Source organism: Rhincodon typus, chromosome 9 (assembly GCF_021869965.1).
Source record: "Rhincodon typus isolate 14 chromosome 9, sRhiTyp1.1, whole genome shotgun sequence".
Classification (NCBI taxonomy): domain Eukaryota; kingdom Metazoa; phylum Chordata; class Chondrichthyes; order Orectolobiformes; family Rhincodontidae; genus Rhincodon; species Rhincodon typus.
The window spans coordinates 20771198-20786713 of NC_063340.1; the positions used below are offsets into that span (position 1 = coordinate 20771198).

At 42.7% G+C, this 15516-nt stretch overlaps 1 protein-coding gene across 3 annotated transcripts in view; it reads right to left on the reverse strand.

Annotated features, from left to right (window-relative positions):
• LOC109910579 (ribosome-binding protein 1) overlaps positions 1–15516 on the reverse strand; it is an 83602-nt gene that overhangs the window by 30618 nt on the left and 37468 nt on the right. For all 3 annotated transcript variants that reach the window (XM_020509796.2, XM_048601121.1, XM_020509794.2), the window contains exons 6-10: positions 13128–13281; positions 10271–10421; positions 9606–9793; positions 6769–6806; positions 3356–3446 (exon numbers count right to left, since the gene is read on the reverse strand). In XM_020509796.2, coding sequence (XP_020365385.1) covers positions 3356–3446; positions 6769–6806; positions 9606–9793; positions 10271–10421; positions 13128–13281 — 622 coding nt within the window. The remainder of the gene's footprint in view (positions 1–3355; positions 3447–6768; positions 6807–9605; positions 9794–10270; positions 10422–13127; positions 13282–15516) is intronic.

Consider the following 15516-nt stretch of genomic DNA (forward strand, 5'->3'; position numbering starts at 1 on the left):
GAATGATTGTGCAGTTGGTGAGCCCACACAAAACAATCCCACACTTAGCGATCTCATTGTGGGGTCAGCATTTAGACTCACTGCTATTTTTATGGAGTTCAGCTTGTTTTGGCCAACAATGTGGTTGACAGCATCTCAGAGAAGTTGTGAACCATATTAGATTCCTTGTTTGGAGTCAGAAATTTATGATGGGTAAATTTTAAAGTTCTTCATACGTGATAATTAAGTACTGTATAATAAGTTAAATGTGTCTATAAATGATAATAGGGCCTTGTTTAGACAAGCTAAAAACTAATAAATTGACTAGCATTGTGCAAGTGGAAGTCTTTAGATACATTACTTTCTCCAATGACTGAAGTGTTCTTATGCATTCAACAATATTGAACTTCAGATATTAGCCTGTCAATTGGACCTTGTGCTTTGATCTTTACATCGATTGACAGCCTCACCATCTGTTCAGTCTTTGGAGCCATGGAACAAACAGCAGAGGAGATAGGCAGAACCGTAGCAGGGTGGGAGGCAGTTGAGGGCTAGGGTGTCTAATGCACATATACAGAAATAAATTGATGCCTCAATGAACGGAGGCGAGTCTTTTAATCTATCTGCTTTGGTATCCACCCACCTCCTGATTCCAGAAGTAGTGAACCTGACTCTGGTGCATTTCCCCCCATGCCACTACAAAACTAGAGGCTCCACCAGGCAGGAGGCTGGTGGCAATCTCAGGAAAGGACCAATTACTGTCTTTAGATAAAAATCTGGGACTAGATTTCAAAATAGCCCTGATATACCACCACTCAGCAATGGGTATGTATACCTTTGGCTGAAGTAACATAGAATATTACAGAATTTACAGCACAGCCTTCCCTCACTCTAATTACTTCCTCTCACCCTGTTCCAATATCTTTCTGTTCCCAACTCCCTATGATATCCATCAAGCCTCCGACTAAAATGTATCAAATTGCAGTATCCGCTTGCACCGCTATGTGGGAACAGGTTCTGCATTCTCATCACACTGTGCAAAGAAATTCCTTCTAAATTCTTTCCTAGATTGTCAGGGTCTTTCTTATATTTATGCTCCTTTGTTCTGAACTCGAACAACAGAAGCAGTTTCTCCACATCCATCTTACCAAATCTCTTCATAGTTTTAAAGATGCCTATCAGGTTCAAGTCTATTTTTGTTTGATTCCAATTTTAATTTCTCTTTTGCAGAGAAATTATCATGATCCTGCTGAGTGTTCCATGATACTAACATCTGCCTGTTTTTTTGAAAAAAATGTAAAGCAATCTTCTTTTTAAATAGTAACCTGAAAAATTCACGCACACAGCCTAATTCAACTTCACTATACCTGTGTCATAATTAAACATATAGAGGTCAGGTCTCATACACTTCCGTTCTGGAAATAACTAATTATCATGAGTAACAGTGCTCTCAACTGTATTAATAACATTAAAATTTAACTGTTCACTCGAAAAAAGTTGAGCTCTAGATATTAAAAAGAACAATTGTGAGAGATTGTAAGAAGCTGATTGAGAAGAGTGGGAGTAGAGAATGAATTAAAGCCAGCCTGCTCAGTGGTGAAATTAGGAAAACCTTTTTCACACATTGGGTGGGAAACATTTGCAATGGGCATGCATTTTGAAAGGATACAGAAGACATTTACCAGAAATTATCCACTTTTATGGGTAGAATAGAGAAACTATTCTTTTCTCCTTAGAGCAAAGAGGAAAAAGAGGAAGTCTTAATAAAGTGCATAAAATCCTGAAGGGTTTAAATAAAACAAAACCGTTTCTAATGGTTGACAGGTTAATAACCAGAGGATACATATTTAAGGCAATGTCAAAAGAACCAGAAGCAACATAACAAAGTTGAATTTGTTCGGATTTTTACGACTCTGCATGAAAGGCTAGTGGAAATTAATTTACAAGTAGCCCTCAAAGAGGAGTTGGCTAACTACTTGAAGGAGAAAAAGCTGCAGGGATAAAAAAAAAAGAGTTAAAAGTGGGACTAACTAGGCAGCTCTTCCAAAGAGACAACACAGACTTTAAGGTCAATAGCTTCCTTCTGTGCTGTACTATTCTATTCTATGCTGCACAACCTTAAAATGTTCCGTAGTTATAGATAATTTCTAATCAACAAGTTCAGATCTCTTGAGTGGCGAATCTACTCTAAATCAGAATCCAACCACTCAGGTGCTATCACAAAATTCAATGATGCCAAAACGCATTTATGAATGACAATACAGCCAGACAGAAGGCAGAGATGAATGGAACTGTTTCACGCTAATGTTAGCAGATAGGTAGTGGAACATGATGACAACAGTAGGTTGTTCAGCACTGTTTCATCATTTATTTAAACCAAATCTAACATGCACATCAACTCCACATTACTTCCTTAGCTCCATATCCTTTCAGATTCACAGAATTGCTATAACACAGGAGGTGACCATTCAGCCCATTGTGTCTATGCCTGCTTCCGAACTCAGCAGTTTGCCTGCTGCTGCTCCCCCATCATCTCTCACAACCCACACATTCTTCTTTTATGTATAATAATCTAATTCCTTCTTGGATGATTCAATTGAGACTGCTTTTGCCACACTCTCAGATGGTGCACTCCAGACATTAACCACTCACTGTTCAGTAACTGTTTTCCTCATTTCTTTGTTGTTTCTTTTGTTAATTGCATTAAATCTGTGGCCTCTGATTCCCGATCCTTCTGCCAATGGAAGCAGTTTCCTCCTATCTACTCTGCCCAGACCCATCATGATTCACTCACTGTATTTTGCAACATTTATTGGGATTCTGCTGCAATGTATTTGAGGAGTTCTGTTTGCAGCAATTCTGTTTAAATAGACTCACCCGTTTTCTAAGTAAATAGACTATCTGCTGCAAGTCTGTCAAATGCCCCATCTCACCTCCAACACTTTGGCTGATACAGGGATAACCAGTCTCAATTGATGAAATAAATTGTATACAAATAGCAAGTGCAAGTGCAAGAAGATATGCAGTTGATGAATCTGCACTCCCACTGTGGATGTGGAGTTCCCAGTGGAAATTCATATCAGAGTCCTGCATATATACTTCTGTGGGCCCCCTCCCCAGGACTGCATGACCTCTATGCCAGAATTCCTGATACTTGTTCTAACAAAGTTCCGCCTCGAGAGAATGGTTTCACTGAAATTAAACTCCAGGCCTATGCCACTGCCAGGATTCAAGTCCAAGTCAAGCTTTGTTGCTGTATGGGGGATAGGAACACTGGCCTGAACCAGAAAACTCTTTATACAATTGTAAACTGGGCAGCTGCCATTAAAATTCTTCCTGGAAACCAGGATTAAAACATGGGTCATATAACACTCACATTGTTTTTGTTTTTTTGCTGTTCAATTGTTTCTTTGAGCTGCAGTACCTCCTGTTCCAAAGTGGTAATCTGAACATCTTTATCCTTTAGCCTAAAGACAAAACACTGAGTGTAAAGAAAATGGTATCCACAGAATCAGCTAACTATACATTCATGCACACATGCTCACACAGTCCATGTGCTTGTAGTCTCTCACACGCACACTGGGTACTACATCAGAGAATGGAAACAAGTGTGAGGATTGCAATGTGTGATTAACCTGCACCCATTCAATGTAATGAATGCAGCGCATAACTTCATTTGAATGCTGTCTACTTGCAGTCTCCATTAACACTATTGTTTATACATTGCGCAGATGAACAGAAGGTCAAATCCTATTTTACTAGCACCAGGAATTCACCATGGTTCCTTAGACAGCACCTTCCAAACTCATGAGCACTTCCATCTACAAAGGTACAGCAGCAGGTACATGGGAACACCACAACTTGCAGGTACCCCTCCAATCCACTCACTATCCTGACTTTGAAATATATCATTGCTCCTTCAGTGTTGCTGTGTCAAAATCCTGGAATTCCCTCCGTAAATGCATTGTGGGTCTACCCTACAGTGCATGTACTGCAGCGGTTCAAAAAGACAGCTCATGATCACCGTGTCAGGAGCAACAAGGAATGGGCAATAAAAGGTGGCCCAGCCAGCCATCCCATGAATGAATTTGTGTCACTTAAAGAGGAAGTGCAGTGTAGTGGGAATAGGTGCTGGCATTTGTACAATAAGTGAATATGATTTGGGAAACCATGATGACTGACATAACATCAAAAAGTGTGTGATCTGAGATTTATAGATTGGACTGGAGTCTTGCTGGAGGAAGTGGGACATAGAAGGGAGATCAAGAGATCCAGTATTCCCAGAGTCTCTCTAAACACACATCAAAAAGGCAGTGGCAGCAGACAGATGTGGAGCTCAAGGCTGGAAATCAAGCCCCAAGGATCCAGGCTTTGGTGCCCAAACAATCCAAGATGGGTGAATGTAGAAACATCATAGGCACAGCTTAAAATCACCACAGCCCATCTCACGCCTACTAACAATTGTGGTCATTCAGGATTATACCTACCATTCATATGCTTCTCCTCTCCCTCACATACCGTGACCTCCGACAACCTGAACTAAGAGCCAACTCCTCAAACACAGCAGCTATTTTATCCAGATCGTGCCACATTCACTGACACACTTACAGAGCATAGGGGCACACAATTAGAGACAACTAATATTCATGAAGAAAGCGGTGCTGGCCGGAATGAGGCCACCAACTGCTGAGGCCTTGGCTAGCAGCAGGACAGACACCATTGAGGATGCCGGTATGCTCATATACCTAATGCACCTTCTCGGGATCCCACTTCCCCCTCATCTCACAAAAACTTCTGATTCCGCCCGAATCTGTCACTCCGCCAGTGTCCTTGTTGTTAACTGTTTGCCAGCCAGACCAGGCTAGTTGCTCCCTAGTTGCAGTCTGAAGTTGGGCCTTACAAGGCTAGTGGTTGAGGTTATCCTGTGAGCCAACTAAAGGCAACTCCACTGATAAACAGCAGCTTTCCAGCAGTGAAAGCACACAAAAAAAACAAACTCTAACAGAATGTATTAAAGTGATTAGTTGATGTTCATATAGAATAGGAAACGATTTGATTTCTAAATTTGGTTTGGAAAGTTGTTTTTTAATAACTTTTATTAAGCACTGTGGCCAAGTTACAGGCTACTGCAAGGTGTGATACTATTAGTGAAAGGAGACTGGGGATGCGGTTCATGGAATGGAACTCAAGTTCCTTACAGATAGCCCAGATAGAAGGGGGCTATCGAGGTGGCCTCCTCCCTTTCTCATAATGCTTTTACTGCTTTGATTCTCAGTGTCTTGCTGTACCTCTCATGGCGGTGACATGATGTTGATCTCCTTCATGTCTGTGCTAAAACTCTCTATGTCCACGTTGCTGGGCTCTGCGAGGCTTCTTGAGAGCTATCCAGATAGGCAAGGGTTATTTCAGCACATCGGTGGTTTGCTCCATTATACTGTGTTTAGCAGCATGGCCTCCATTTAATGCACGTACCACACAGTGATGTGGGCTGCACCGTCTAGTTATCAGCCATCTGGATGATGAGCAAATAGCCCTGGGTACCACGTACCCATCCTTTAGTTTGTCTTGTTGGCTGAAATGCAGCTAGCACAGCATACTGCCACTGAATGCAGGAATGATGACTGATGCCAGGATATTGGCCATTGATCTATCTGAAGTCACACAGCAGCTGGAAAGTCAAGGGGCAATTCTTTTTGGATCTGTTTTAGGGCAAATTTGACATGTGGCATTTGAAAAGCAAATTTGCGGGGTGGGGGGAGGGCAGCCAGTGGTGCCTTGTAACACAACGCAGATTGCCATCCTACAAAGCAGCATGTTCCCCCACAGTTGTTTGTCCCTGGCGAGAGAAAATGAAATGTACTTAGCATTCTTTGAACTGAGAGCCTTGGAGGGCATCTCTCATACAGCAGTGGCAAGCTGCAAGATGTTGCAAATGTATTAGCTCCAGCCTCAAAAGGAGCCAGATGTTGAAACGGTCATCATCACAAGCATCTTCCTAACCGCAGGGAATGCAGTCCTTGCCCTTTTTGAGTTGAGGTTGAGTGGCTGCAGAAGTTGACACACATGCTTCCAAAAGTGCTGATGTTTCATTGTTTCAGCCCTTGCTGAACCCAGTGAAGAGATTTGTTTCTTGAAAACTCTGGTCGGATACAGTCTCCTGCTGAAAGCGCTGTTCACAATTTTCCCTGCTCTACGTGGCATCTCGTCTTCCCCAAGTCATCCCTAAGTACTCCATGGAAAGTGCCTAACAGGGGAGTAATCATCAAGAACAATCGTTGTGCAGAATCCTTGAAGTCAGCAAAAAGTCCTTCAAAAACCCAGAGGGTTTTTCAAATTAAAAATACAATAAAAAACAATAAAAACATGCCTATGATACACTTATAACACAGCCAGAAGTAATCAACTGGTAGGATGTAAATGCTTGATGAACTCTTTAAATAGTGGAATCCTTCCTGCTGCTGGATGTGTTCAGTTGTTTGAGGTTGAGAGGGAAGGTTTGCTGGATTGCTGAGCTTGAAAATAGCATTGCTGGCATTAAATCAGCTTTATAAGCTTTCTGATCTCCCTGCCATCCACATTTCTGATGGAACTCACTAAACCCTCACCAATACAGCGCTCAACACTTGCTCCACAGTGTGGACCACATTATAGGGCTCCGAGTCAGTTTTCTTGTCCGTACACTCTCATCTGTACATTCTCAAGCACGCATGCACACACACACAAACACATATGCACACACAGGCACATGCACTCTCACTCTCAATTATGTGCTTTGGAACTGCACCTTACCTGGTCCCCAACTGTTCCAGTTCTTCCTGTTGGGTGGCCTGAAATGTAAAAATAAATTAAAATAAGTTTGGGCATAATACCTTTTGCAGAACACATCCTTTCACAAACCTCCATTTCAGCCAGCCGATGCCCCAAACATTAATATGTGAATTGATACTGTATTGAAGTGATTTTTCGGACTAGAATTTTGGATTAAATTGCTGCTGCTGCAAGTCCAAACAATTCTCATTACTTTAACACAAGCCTCACGCCTCTCCCATCTTCCATGTCATCCCTTCCCTTCACTTTTTTGACATGAGTTGCGATAGATTATAGAATAAAAACAGAAAGTACTGGGAAAAACACAGCGGATCTGGCAGCATCCATGGAGTCAAACAGATTTGATGTTTTGAGTCTGGTATGACTCTTCTTCTGCACCCTACTCTGGGTTAATAGGTGTGACAAGATAATAGCCAATTACGCAAAGAATATAGTTTAATTTGTTTATTTTAAGAAACCACACTGGGTGGATTAAAGACAGGACAAAGTCAGCTACTGCACGTGCTGTGTGACCAACAGTGGGTGTATCAGGCTGTGGTGATTAGAGATAGGAGGTCACACAATTAAATCTCCATAACATATTCAACCACATTGGCACCTTTAAGGGAAAGGTCTCCTCCTGATTAAAGACTTGTTCTGTAGCTGCATGTGGACAGAGCTTAGCTCACTCTGGGTTGCATGTTAAAGTGATCTCCAAATCGACTTCTCTTTTCCCGCAAAGTCTTTTATTGTACATATCAGAAGTGAGATATCGGACATCCTATCCAATAGGGCAGCAAAAGCACACAGCCACTAACATGGCATTCCTTTTCTCTCATCAAAGGAGTACAGTTAATTTTTTTAAAATTCCATTGTTACAAGGAAAGCACCACTGATTCTGTAACTGATGGAAGCACCCAACTCATCCCGGCATTACATATCCCAAAATTGGAATTCAGAAGATTGAGGGGGTATCTTATAGAAACATATAAAATTATGAAGGGAATAGATAAGATAGAAGTAGAGAGGATGTTTCCACTGGCAGGTGAAGCTAGGACAAGAAGGCATAGCCTCAAGATTAGAGGGAGCAGATTTAGGACTGAACTGAAAAGGAATTTCTTCACCCAGAGGGTTGTTAATCTATGGAATTCCTTGCCCAGTGAAGTAGTTGATGCTACTTCAGTAAATGCCTTTAAAAAAAACGTAGATTTTTTTTGAACAATAAAGGAATTAAGGGATACGGTGAGAACACGGGTAAGTGGATCTGAGTCCACGAAAGGATCAGCCATGAACTTATTGAATGGCGGAGCAGGCTCAAAGGGCCAGACGGCCTACTCCTGCTCCTAGTTCTTATTTTCTTATGTTCTTATGCTCTAAACAGAATAGTTTATGTCTACGCAAGATACATACATTGTACATCAAAAATGTAACTGTAAACCTGTCTTACTGGAGTTTTTTTTGAGTTGTCTGTGCTGGAGATTGTAAGGAAGTAACAAAATGGAAGTACTATATGAACATTTATGAATTAAATGGGCGACAATGTCACTGTTGGCTGAGAATCATACCAATCAGGATACCACTTGGTCCTTATGCTCTAATAATGATCTATGTTAAAGGGGAGGGGCAGGATTAGAGTAGAGGATAAAGAAAGTAAGCAATTTCAACATGTCATGGCCTGTACATCAAAGGATTACGGTAAAATCAATTTTCTGTACTTAATGCCTAATTAACTTGTAAGCTATCTTGTGTAGCTACAAGCTGCAATTCAGATCATTTCTCATCAAAAGATCTTGAATAGCTTGGCATCAGAAAACCAGCTCAGGGACCTAGTAGGGAAAACAGAACTAACCACATTAAATCTAAGCCTGACAATTTGCCAGTGATAACAAGCATTTGCAAGTGTCTTCATTTTAAAGGGGTAACATTTGCGGAACTATGGACACAACAATGGGCATGGAACTAATGGGATAGTTCTTCCAAAAGAGCTGGCACAGGTACAATGGACTGAATGGCTTCCTCACATGCTGTGCAATTCTATGGAAATATAATGAATGCACTAGAATAAAGCTAATCTCTACTTGTGCTCCCTTTAGCATAATATACACCTCAACCTCTCACTCCCACTCCTCATCTCAAGCTCTAAAAACAATTTATCTTCTTCCTCATGGTGTTAAAATCAAAACTTCTCATACTGTGTTGTGCTCTTATAATTTTCATTCCCATAAGGTCCCAGTCTTTACCAGTTCCCTCTTACAATTTACAAGTATCTGCTGTGATTCAGGGTTAAAGTTGAGCACAAAATCTAGGCTGACACTCATTGTGCACTGTGTGCCACAAAGGTGCCAATTTCAAATAAGACTTTAAATAATGGGCCTGCAGCATCTCAGATGCATGTAAAGGATCCCTTGACACTATGTAATAAAGATCATGGCAATGTCCTCCTGGTGTCCAACATTTTCCCTTATTTACCATAACAAAAACATTATCTCATTGATATTCATGACTGCTTGCTGTGTAGAAACTGGGGGCAAAATTTCCTATATTGTCCTAGTGGCAACACAGCAAAAAAAAAACACTTCATTGCAGAAATAAAGGCGGACTCACATTTCTACAGTGCTTTTTGTAACCATTGGAAATGTCAAAGCTCTTTACAGCCAACTAAGTACTTTTGAAATGTAGTCACTGTTGTAATGTACAAAATGTAGCAATTACTATAAAGTACTTTGCAGTGTCGTGATTTTGGGAAATACACTGTACTTTCCTTTATTTTCAAAATCACTAGCTCCCACAGAAGATCTGTCCCTGACAGGACGCCTAACCTGAACTGGATGTTCTTTCTCTGTTTCTTTGTTCTGACTGGCCTCCAGTAGAGCTTCGATTGACTTGATTCTTTCCTCGAGACGTTCTTTCTCTGAGCCAGCCTCCATCAGCTGACTGTGTAGCTTCTCCAGCTCCTCCACTTTGCTCTTCAGGTCAGCCTCTGTGGATACCATTTTAGCCTGAAGATCTGCAATCAAGAGGAATAGGAAAAAGTGTGCTGTTAATGTGCCTAATGCACCTCGAGGCTATAGCCCAACATGTAGTTCAAAGACATAAAAATGCACAAATCATTTAACAACCACTAAAGACCAAAGGAAGGTCAGGGCTTGGCTGAAGAATATGCTGCCAATCACTGGGCAGAGAATCCTGTGTAGTATATGTTAGATAATTTCTGATCGATGCATAGAGGGCAAAGGGGAGTTCAGACTATTATCCCTAAACAAACTTTAAACTTTCTTAGAATATCTCACCTTTTTTGACACCATTGAATCATAGAGTTAAACTGTGAGACTCTGGTGCTTGAGATTTCCCAGAACTGCACACTTTGGAAAACTGCTAGGAATTTCCCAGCTAATGGAATGGTGGGTAGGATGAGGGGACTTGGAACAATGCCTTATTTTACCCCTAGATTTAACCCTCTCACTCACCTGACCTATAGACTCACCGGTGAAGCTACTGAGTGTAGTGCACAGTTCCCCTCTCGTTTTCTCGGTATCTGTCAGCAGGCTGGAATAGTTACTCTGGGACTTACGAAGCTCCTCGCTAACATCATCAAGTCGTTTCTGTAACATCCTCTCTGTCTCTTGCTGATTTGACTGCAAATGAGACAGTGTAAAGCTATATTGAGGGCAATAATTTCAGCAAATCATGCAATGGAGCAATGCTGTTTCTAGAATACTCTGACGATGGGACGGGCAAGGCTAAAGAACAGGAAACCATTCATCCTTTTTCACCATTCAGTCAGACCACGGCTAATTTGTACTTGAGCCCCATGTACCCGCCATGGCTCCAAATTCTCCAATATCCCCTCTCCTTACCCAACAAAAACCTGAGAATTTCAGTTTTGAGAAGTTCAACTGACCCTAGACTTTCCAACATTTCGGGGGAAAGGTTTCCACTAGCCTGTGTAGGGTTGCTGATTTTGATGTGACACTCTCTTGGAGATTTGGTCATGTGACAGCTCAATCACATGGCAGTTCAGGACACTTTAATCACATGACTCTTATACGCAATAAAATATAAAACTAGTGAGTGAATCCAAAACCAGTTATTTCTGCTCCAAGACTTCCACATCCCATCACTGGAGCCCAGTATGGTTCAGTCCTCAGGAAAAACTGCTAAAGTTTCCTGAGACTCATAATAGCACCAAAGAATGACAGAGATGAACACCTCCTTGCACACCTTACATTTCTCTATTTGCCCCAGCGTGATTTTCTCTACCTATCCTCTCCCTGTTTGTGTTTCTCCATCTCTTTCCTTCCCCAATTTATGTTTCTTTCTTCCTCCCCAGTTTATTTTTCTCTTGCGTTCTCACCCTCATCCCTTTTATGTTCATGTCCATCAGTCTGCGTTTTACTCGCTCCCAACAGCTTGTGTTTTGCTGTCTATCTCAACCTAGGAAGGAACCATCTGTATTCATTGGGCATCGTGCTTGCTAGCTGATAGGGTGGTGGGACCCCTGCCCTGCCTCTTCTGAGCAAAGCCTGACATAACTTTCTCCAATCAGCCAGTTTGAGGGCAGCAGTCAGGTGGAGGCAGAAGTCCTGCCCAGCAACAGCTGCCGGCCAAAGAGATAGGGAGGCGAGTTTTCTGGGTTAGGGTTCATGGGGAAAAGACAGTGGCACAGGAAAAGGCTCTCAACGCCAACTATGTCCATTTCCTTGATCTTGCAAATATTGTGCAGTTCAAGGGACACCCCAACTCACAGCCTGCCAGCACTGGTTTACCAGTCGGATGGGCAGACTCCCACCTATAGCTTAGATAATTGCAGCCCAGGCACAAATCGGCTGATAATTTGCCCTTAGGTGGTCATCAATTGATCACTTAAGGGTCTCAATTAATGGTAAAGCAGGATAGTGGAGCTTGGGCCTTTCTGCCCTGAATGTAATGGAGACAGGAAGCTGGTTTTCTGGAATGCCGCCATCCCATCTAATTAGCTCCAGGCCAGATTCCTCCAAGACCGGAAGATTCCAACTCTAGTTTGTTTCCCCCGTTATCATTCCAGGTTTAGTATTTCTCTCTCTCCTGTTTTACTCTCTCTCTCTTCCTCAGTTTGTATTTCTGACTTTCTCATTAACTTGAGTGCTTTTTCTCTCTCACTAGTTTCAGGGCTTCTCTCTCTCTCACTCCCTCCCTTAGTTAATGCTCACTCCCTTCTCCATTTGGCGTACTCCTCGTCCATGTCTGACAAAATGAGTCAGATGCAGTGAGGTACCTGTTTCAACATCCACAACAAGATCCTGCATTATTCCTTTCAAAGTTACAAAGTTATGACTAGATGTAGCTCCGATGGTGATCTGAACTCCATTAGGATGGTCACAACTCTATTTCCTGGTGTTTACCTATGTTAAAGTGGCTGTGGAGGCTAAAATACTAAAAACAATCTTGTTGGGAGATCAGTAAAACAAAAATGGAGGTGGAGTGGTTAAAAAAGTTACATTTATTATTTTCATGACCACAGCACATCCTAACATACTTTGTAGTCAATGATGTACATTGGAGAGTAAGCACTGTTGCAATATAGGGGGCATGTCAATTTATACACAGCAAACTCCCAAAACAGCAATATAATAGTCAGCAGATAATTTGTTTTTGGGGAGGAATTTTTTTCAGAATAAAGACATTGCAGACAACATATAAGATCCTGAAGGTTTGACAGGGTGTATGTGGAAAGGATATTTCCTCTTGTGGGAGAATCTGGAACCAAGGGCCTCTGTTTAAAAATAAGGGGTCAACCTTTTAAGACAGAGATGAGGATATTTTCTCTCAGAGAGTCATGATTTTTTGGAACTGTTCTTCAAAAAGCAGAGGAAGCAGCATCTTTGAATATTTTTAAGGCAGAGGTCAATAGATTCTTGTTAAGAAGTAGTGGGTGAAAGGGATTGGCAGGAATATAGGATTGTCAAATTAGCCACAATCTTACAAAATGACAGAGTGGGCTCTGGGTCAAATGACCTATTCTTGTTCCTAATTCATACGTTCATATAACTGCCCAGCTCTTTTTTAAATAAAGCCTTAGAATCTTTCATTGGCCCATGAGGGCAGATGCCTCACTCCAAAGTCCCAACTGAAAAGCAACACTTCCAACAGTGCTGCACTCACTCAGTCCTGGAATGATACTCCATCTTCTGACTCTAAAGCACAATTACTGAGCCACAGCTGACAGCTAGGTTGGAAACACGGAGAAAAAAGTAATCAGAGGGAGCAAGAAGGTTGGAGGACAGAAGTCACAAGCTGCTCACTGAGGGGTATGGATGGCATAGCATGCAAGCAAAACTGTTGGACAATGTGCTCTCATTCACCTGAAGCTCAGTAAGCTGCTGTTCATACTTGCTGGCTTTGCCCTCCAGAACCTTCCTCTGCTGCTCGTCCTGCTGGAGGGCCTCTGACTTCTCGCTCAGCTCCTTGGTTAGTTTGGCACACTCCTGCCGCAATTTAGCCAGTTCGGCATTCTGCCTACGATAAATGTTGATGACAGTTAATCACAGAGAAAGAGAACAAAAGGCTAGTAATGACACGCATTCAACAGGGGTCTGCAGGCCGAAAGCATCAGTGGTACGTGCTTTTCTTGAACCAATTGTCTGCTGTGGGTTACAAACCTTCCTTTCAAACATTTCTATCATATTTATCTTAAAGTTGCACAGACCTTCTTCCCTGTCCCTCAGTTTGGACTTTATCTCCTGACACTTAGAGATAATCTAGGAAACCAGGGTCTGAACACTGGTGCAGTCTGATGCTTCTGCTGTTATGCCGAATTCCTTGGCAGGTACCATGGCAGACAGCCTCTCCTCTGTCTCACACACCATGCACATTCATCAACAAAAGCTGGTCATCCCACTTCAACACCCTCTAATGAAACTCTGGGCAGAATCTTCCACTGCACAGTCTAAATTTGGCACTGGGTGTGGAAGCATCGCCTCTGTTCAGGGGCAGGTTGGCTTTCCTTCCACGATTATGCAGTTCTCAGCATATTCCATATGTATTGTATGATGTGCTCGGCGAATCTTCTGGCAGGGCTGGGCAAAAACTCAATGCGACCCCTCATCATGACCTCATGGAGTAGAAAGTCTTGGCACCAAATTTAAAGGCAATGCATTTTCTACAAGTCAAGAACATCACTCAGGTTCTCAGAGGGCTGAAACATTCAGACCCTTCCATGTTTCCCGAATGAGCCTGTTTCCCTTCCCCTCCATCATCCTGTTGCCCTGATCAGCCTCCATGACCTATTCCCATTACACAGCAGTCTCCCTGCACTGGTCTCCCTCTGTGCAAGTGCCAGCCAATGTCAATCATGGTATGGCACAAACAAACGCTCTCAAACAGGTCAAAGTAGCAGCTACGCGCTTTGAAGTCCAGCATTTACAGTGCCTCACCTGCTCCACATCACTGACATGCTGTCAGGAACCAGAGGGACACACTGCTTGCTTGAAGTTGGAAAGGGGAACCTAAATGAGGTGAGTGGGTGTCTTAAATGAACATGCATGATAGTCAAATGCATGCAAAAGGCTTCAGTTTGACCCACCTTTAAGTTCCAAGAACTGAAGTGCAAGCTTCCATCCTTACATCAAGATCCGATTTCTAACATCACGTGCTATTATTTACCCCATCTGCATTATTTCCTATTCTCAGGACCAGCACAAATTTCCACTCTCTGCCTGAAAATTGCACAGCAAGGGCAGTATTTGACCCTCTATCCCTTTGGTCCGAGGGGGTATTTGATCAAGCGGAAGGGTAGTGCTATGGATCTCACCATCCTTCCACCTATGCCCTGATTCTGTTTGTGCAAGGAAAGGCTTGGGGATGGCCTTCTTGCTCCACTCCTAATTGAGGCTCTCAAGTTGCCAGTTAACGCCTAACTAAACAGCCTCGTTCCGTTGTATTGGTATTGGTCAAGTGGCGGGTAAAAGACATGTCATACAGAAAGCCCCAAAGGCAAACCCTGTGAGTTGCTGTGTGCTTTGAAGTGGTAGTGAGTTTGGGGTCACTCTTTGTTGGGGACTCGGTACCTGATTGAAGGACCTGGCATTGGGAAGGAGGAGTCCACTGCGTGTCATCTGCTGCTGACTCCTCTTCCGCTTCTCCCCCCGACAACTGCCACCCTGTGACCTGCAATCCCCCAGCTAATGCTGGGCGTCGGATTGGCTCATTACCCACAGCAGACACCACTGTCACAGCGGTCTGCCAAGCAATGTACAATAATCAGCCCACAATGGGTACTCAGGGAGAACAGGAGTTAAACCCCAGGGTCCTTGGCCTGTTGCCACACAGATAACTACCCAATTGACATGTAGTACAGCAGACCTTCCCAAAAGTAGGCAATGCAGGCTCTTGTGGCTCTGCAGTGGGTGGGAAACACCACCATCCTCTCCTTTAAATTCTACCATAAAGAATGAAGATCTAGATGTATGTGCTGTGCATGTCAAAGTCATGATAGAACAGACATGTTAACCCACAGACATATAGCCAGGACTTAGAGATACTTGCATATACTAACACAGACCTGGGCAAGTAAACATGGCCACACATGGATAAAACCAGCATCTATTTATTCAGTGATAGTAGGAACTGCAGATGCTGGAGAATCCGAGACAACAAGGTGCAGGGCTGGATGAACACAGCAGGCCAAGCAGCATCATAGGAGCAGAGAGGCTGACGTTTCGGGCCTAGACCCTTCATCAGAAAAGGGTCTGA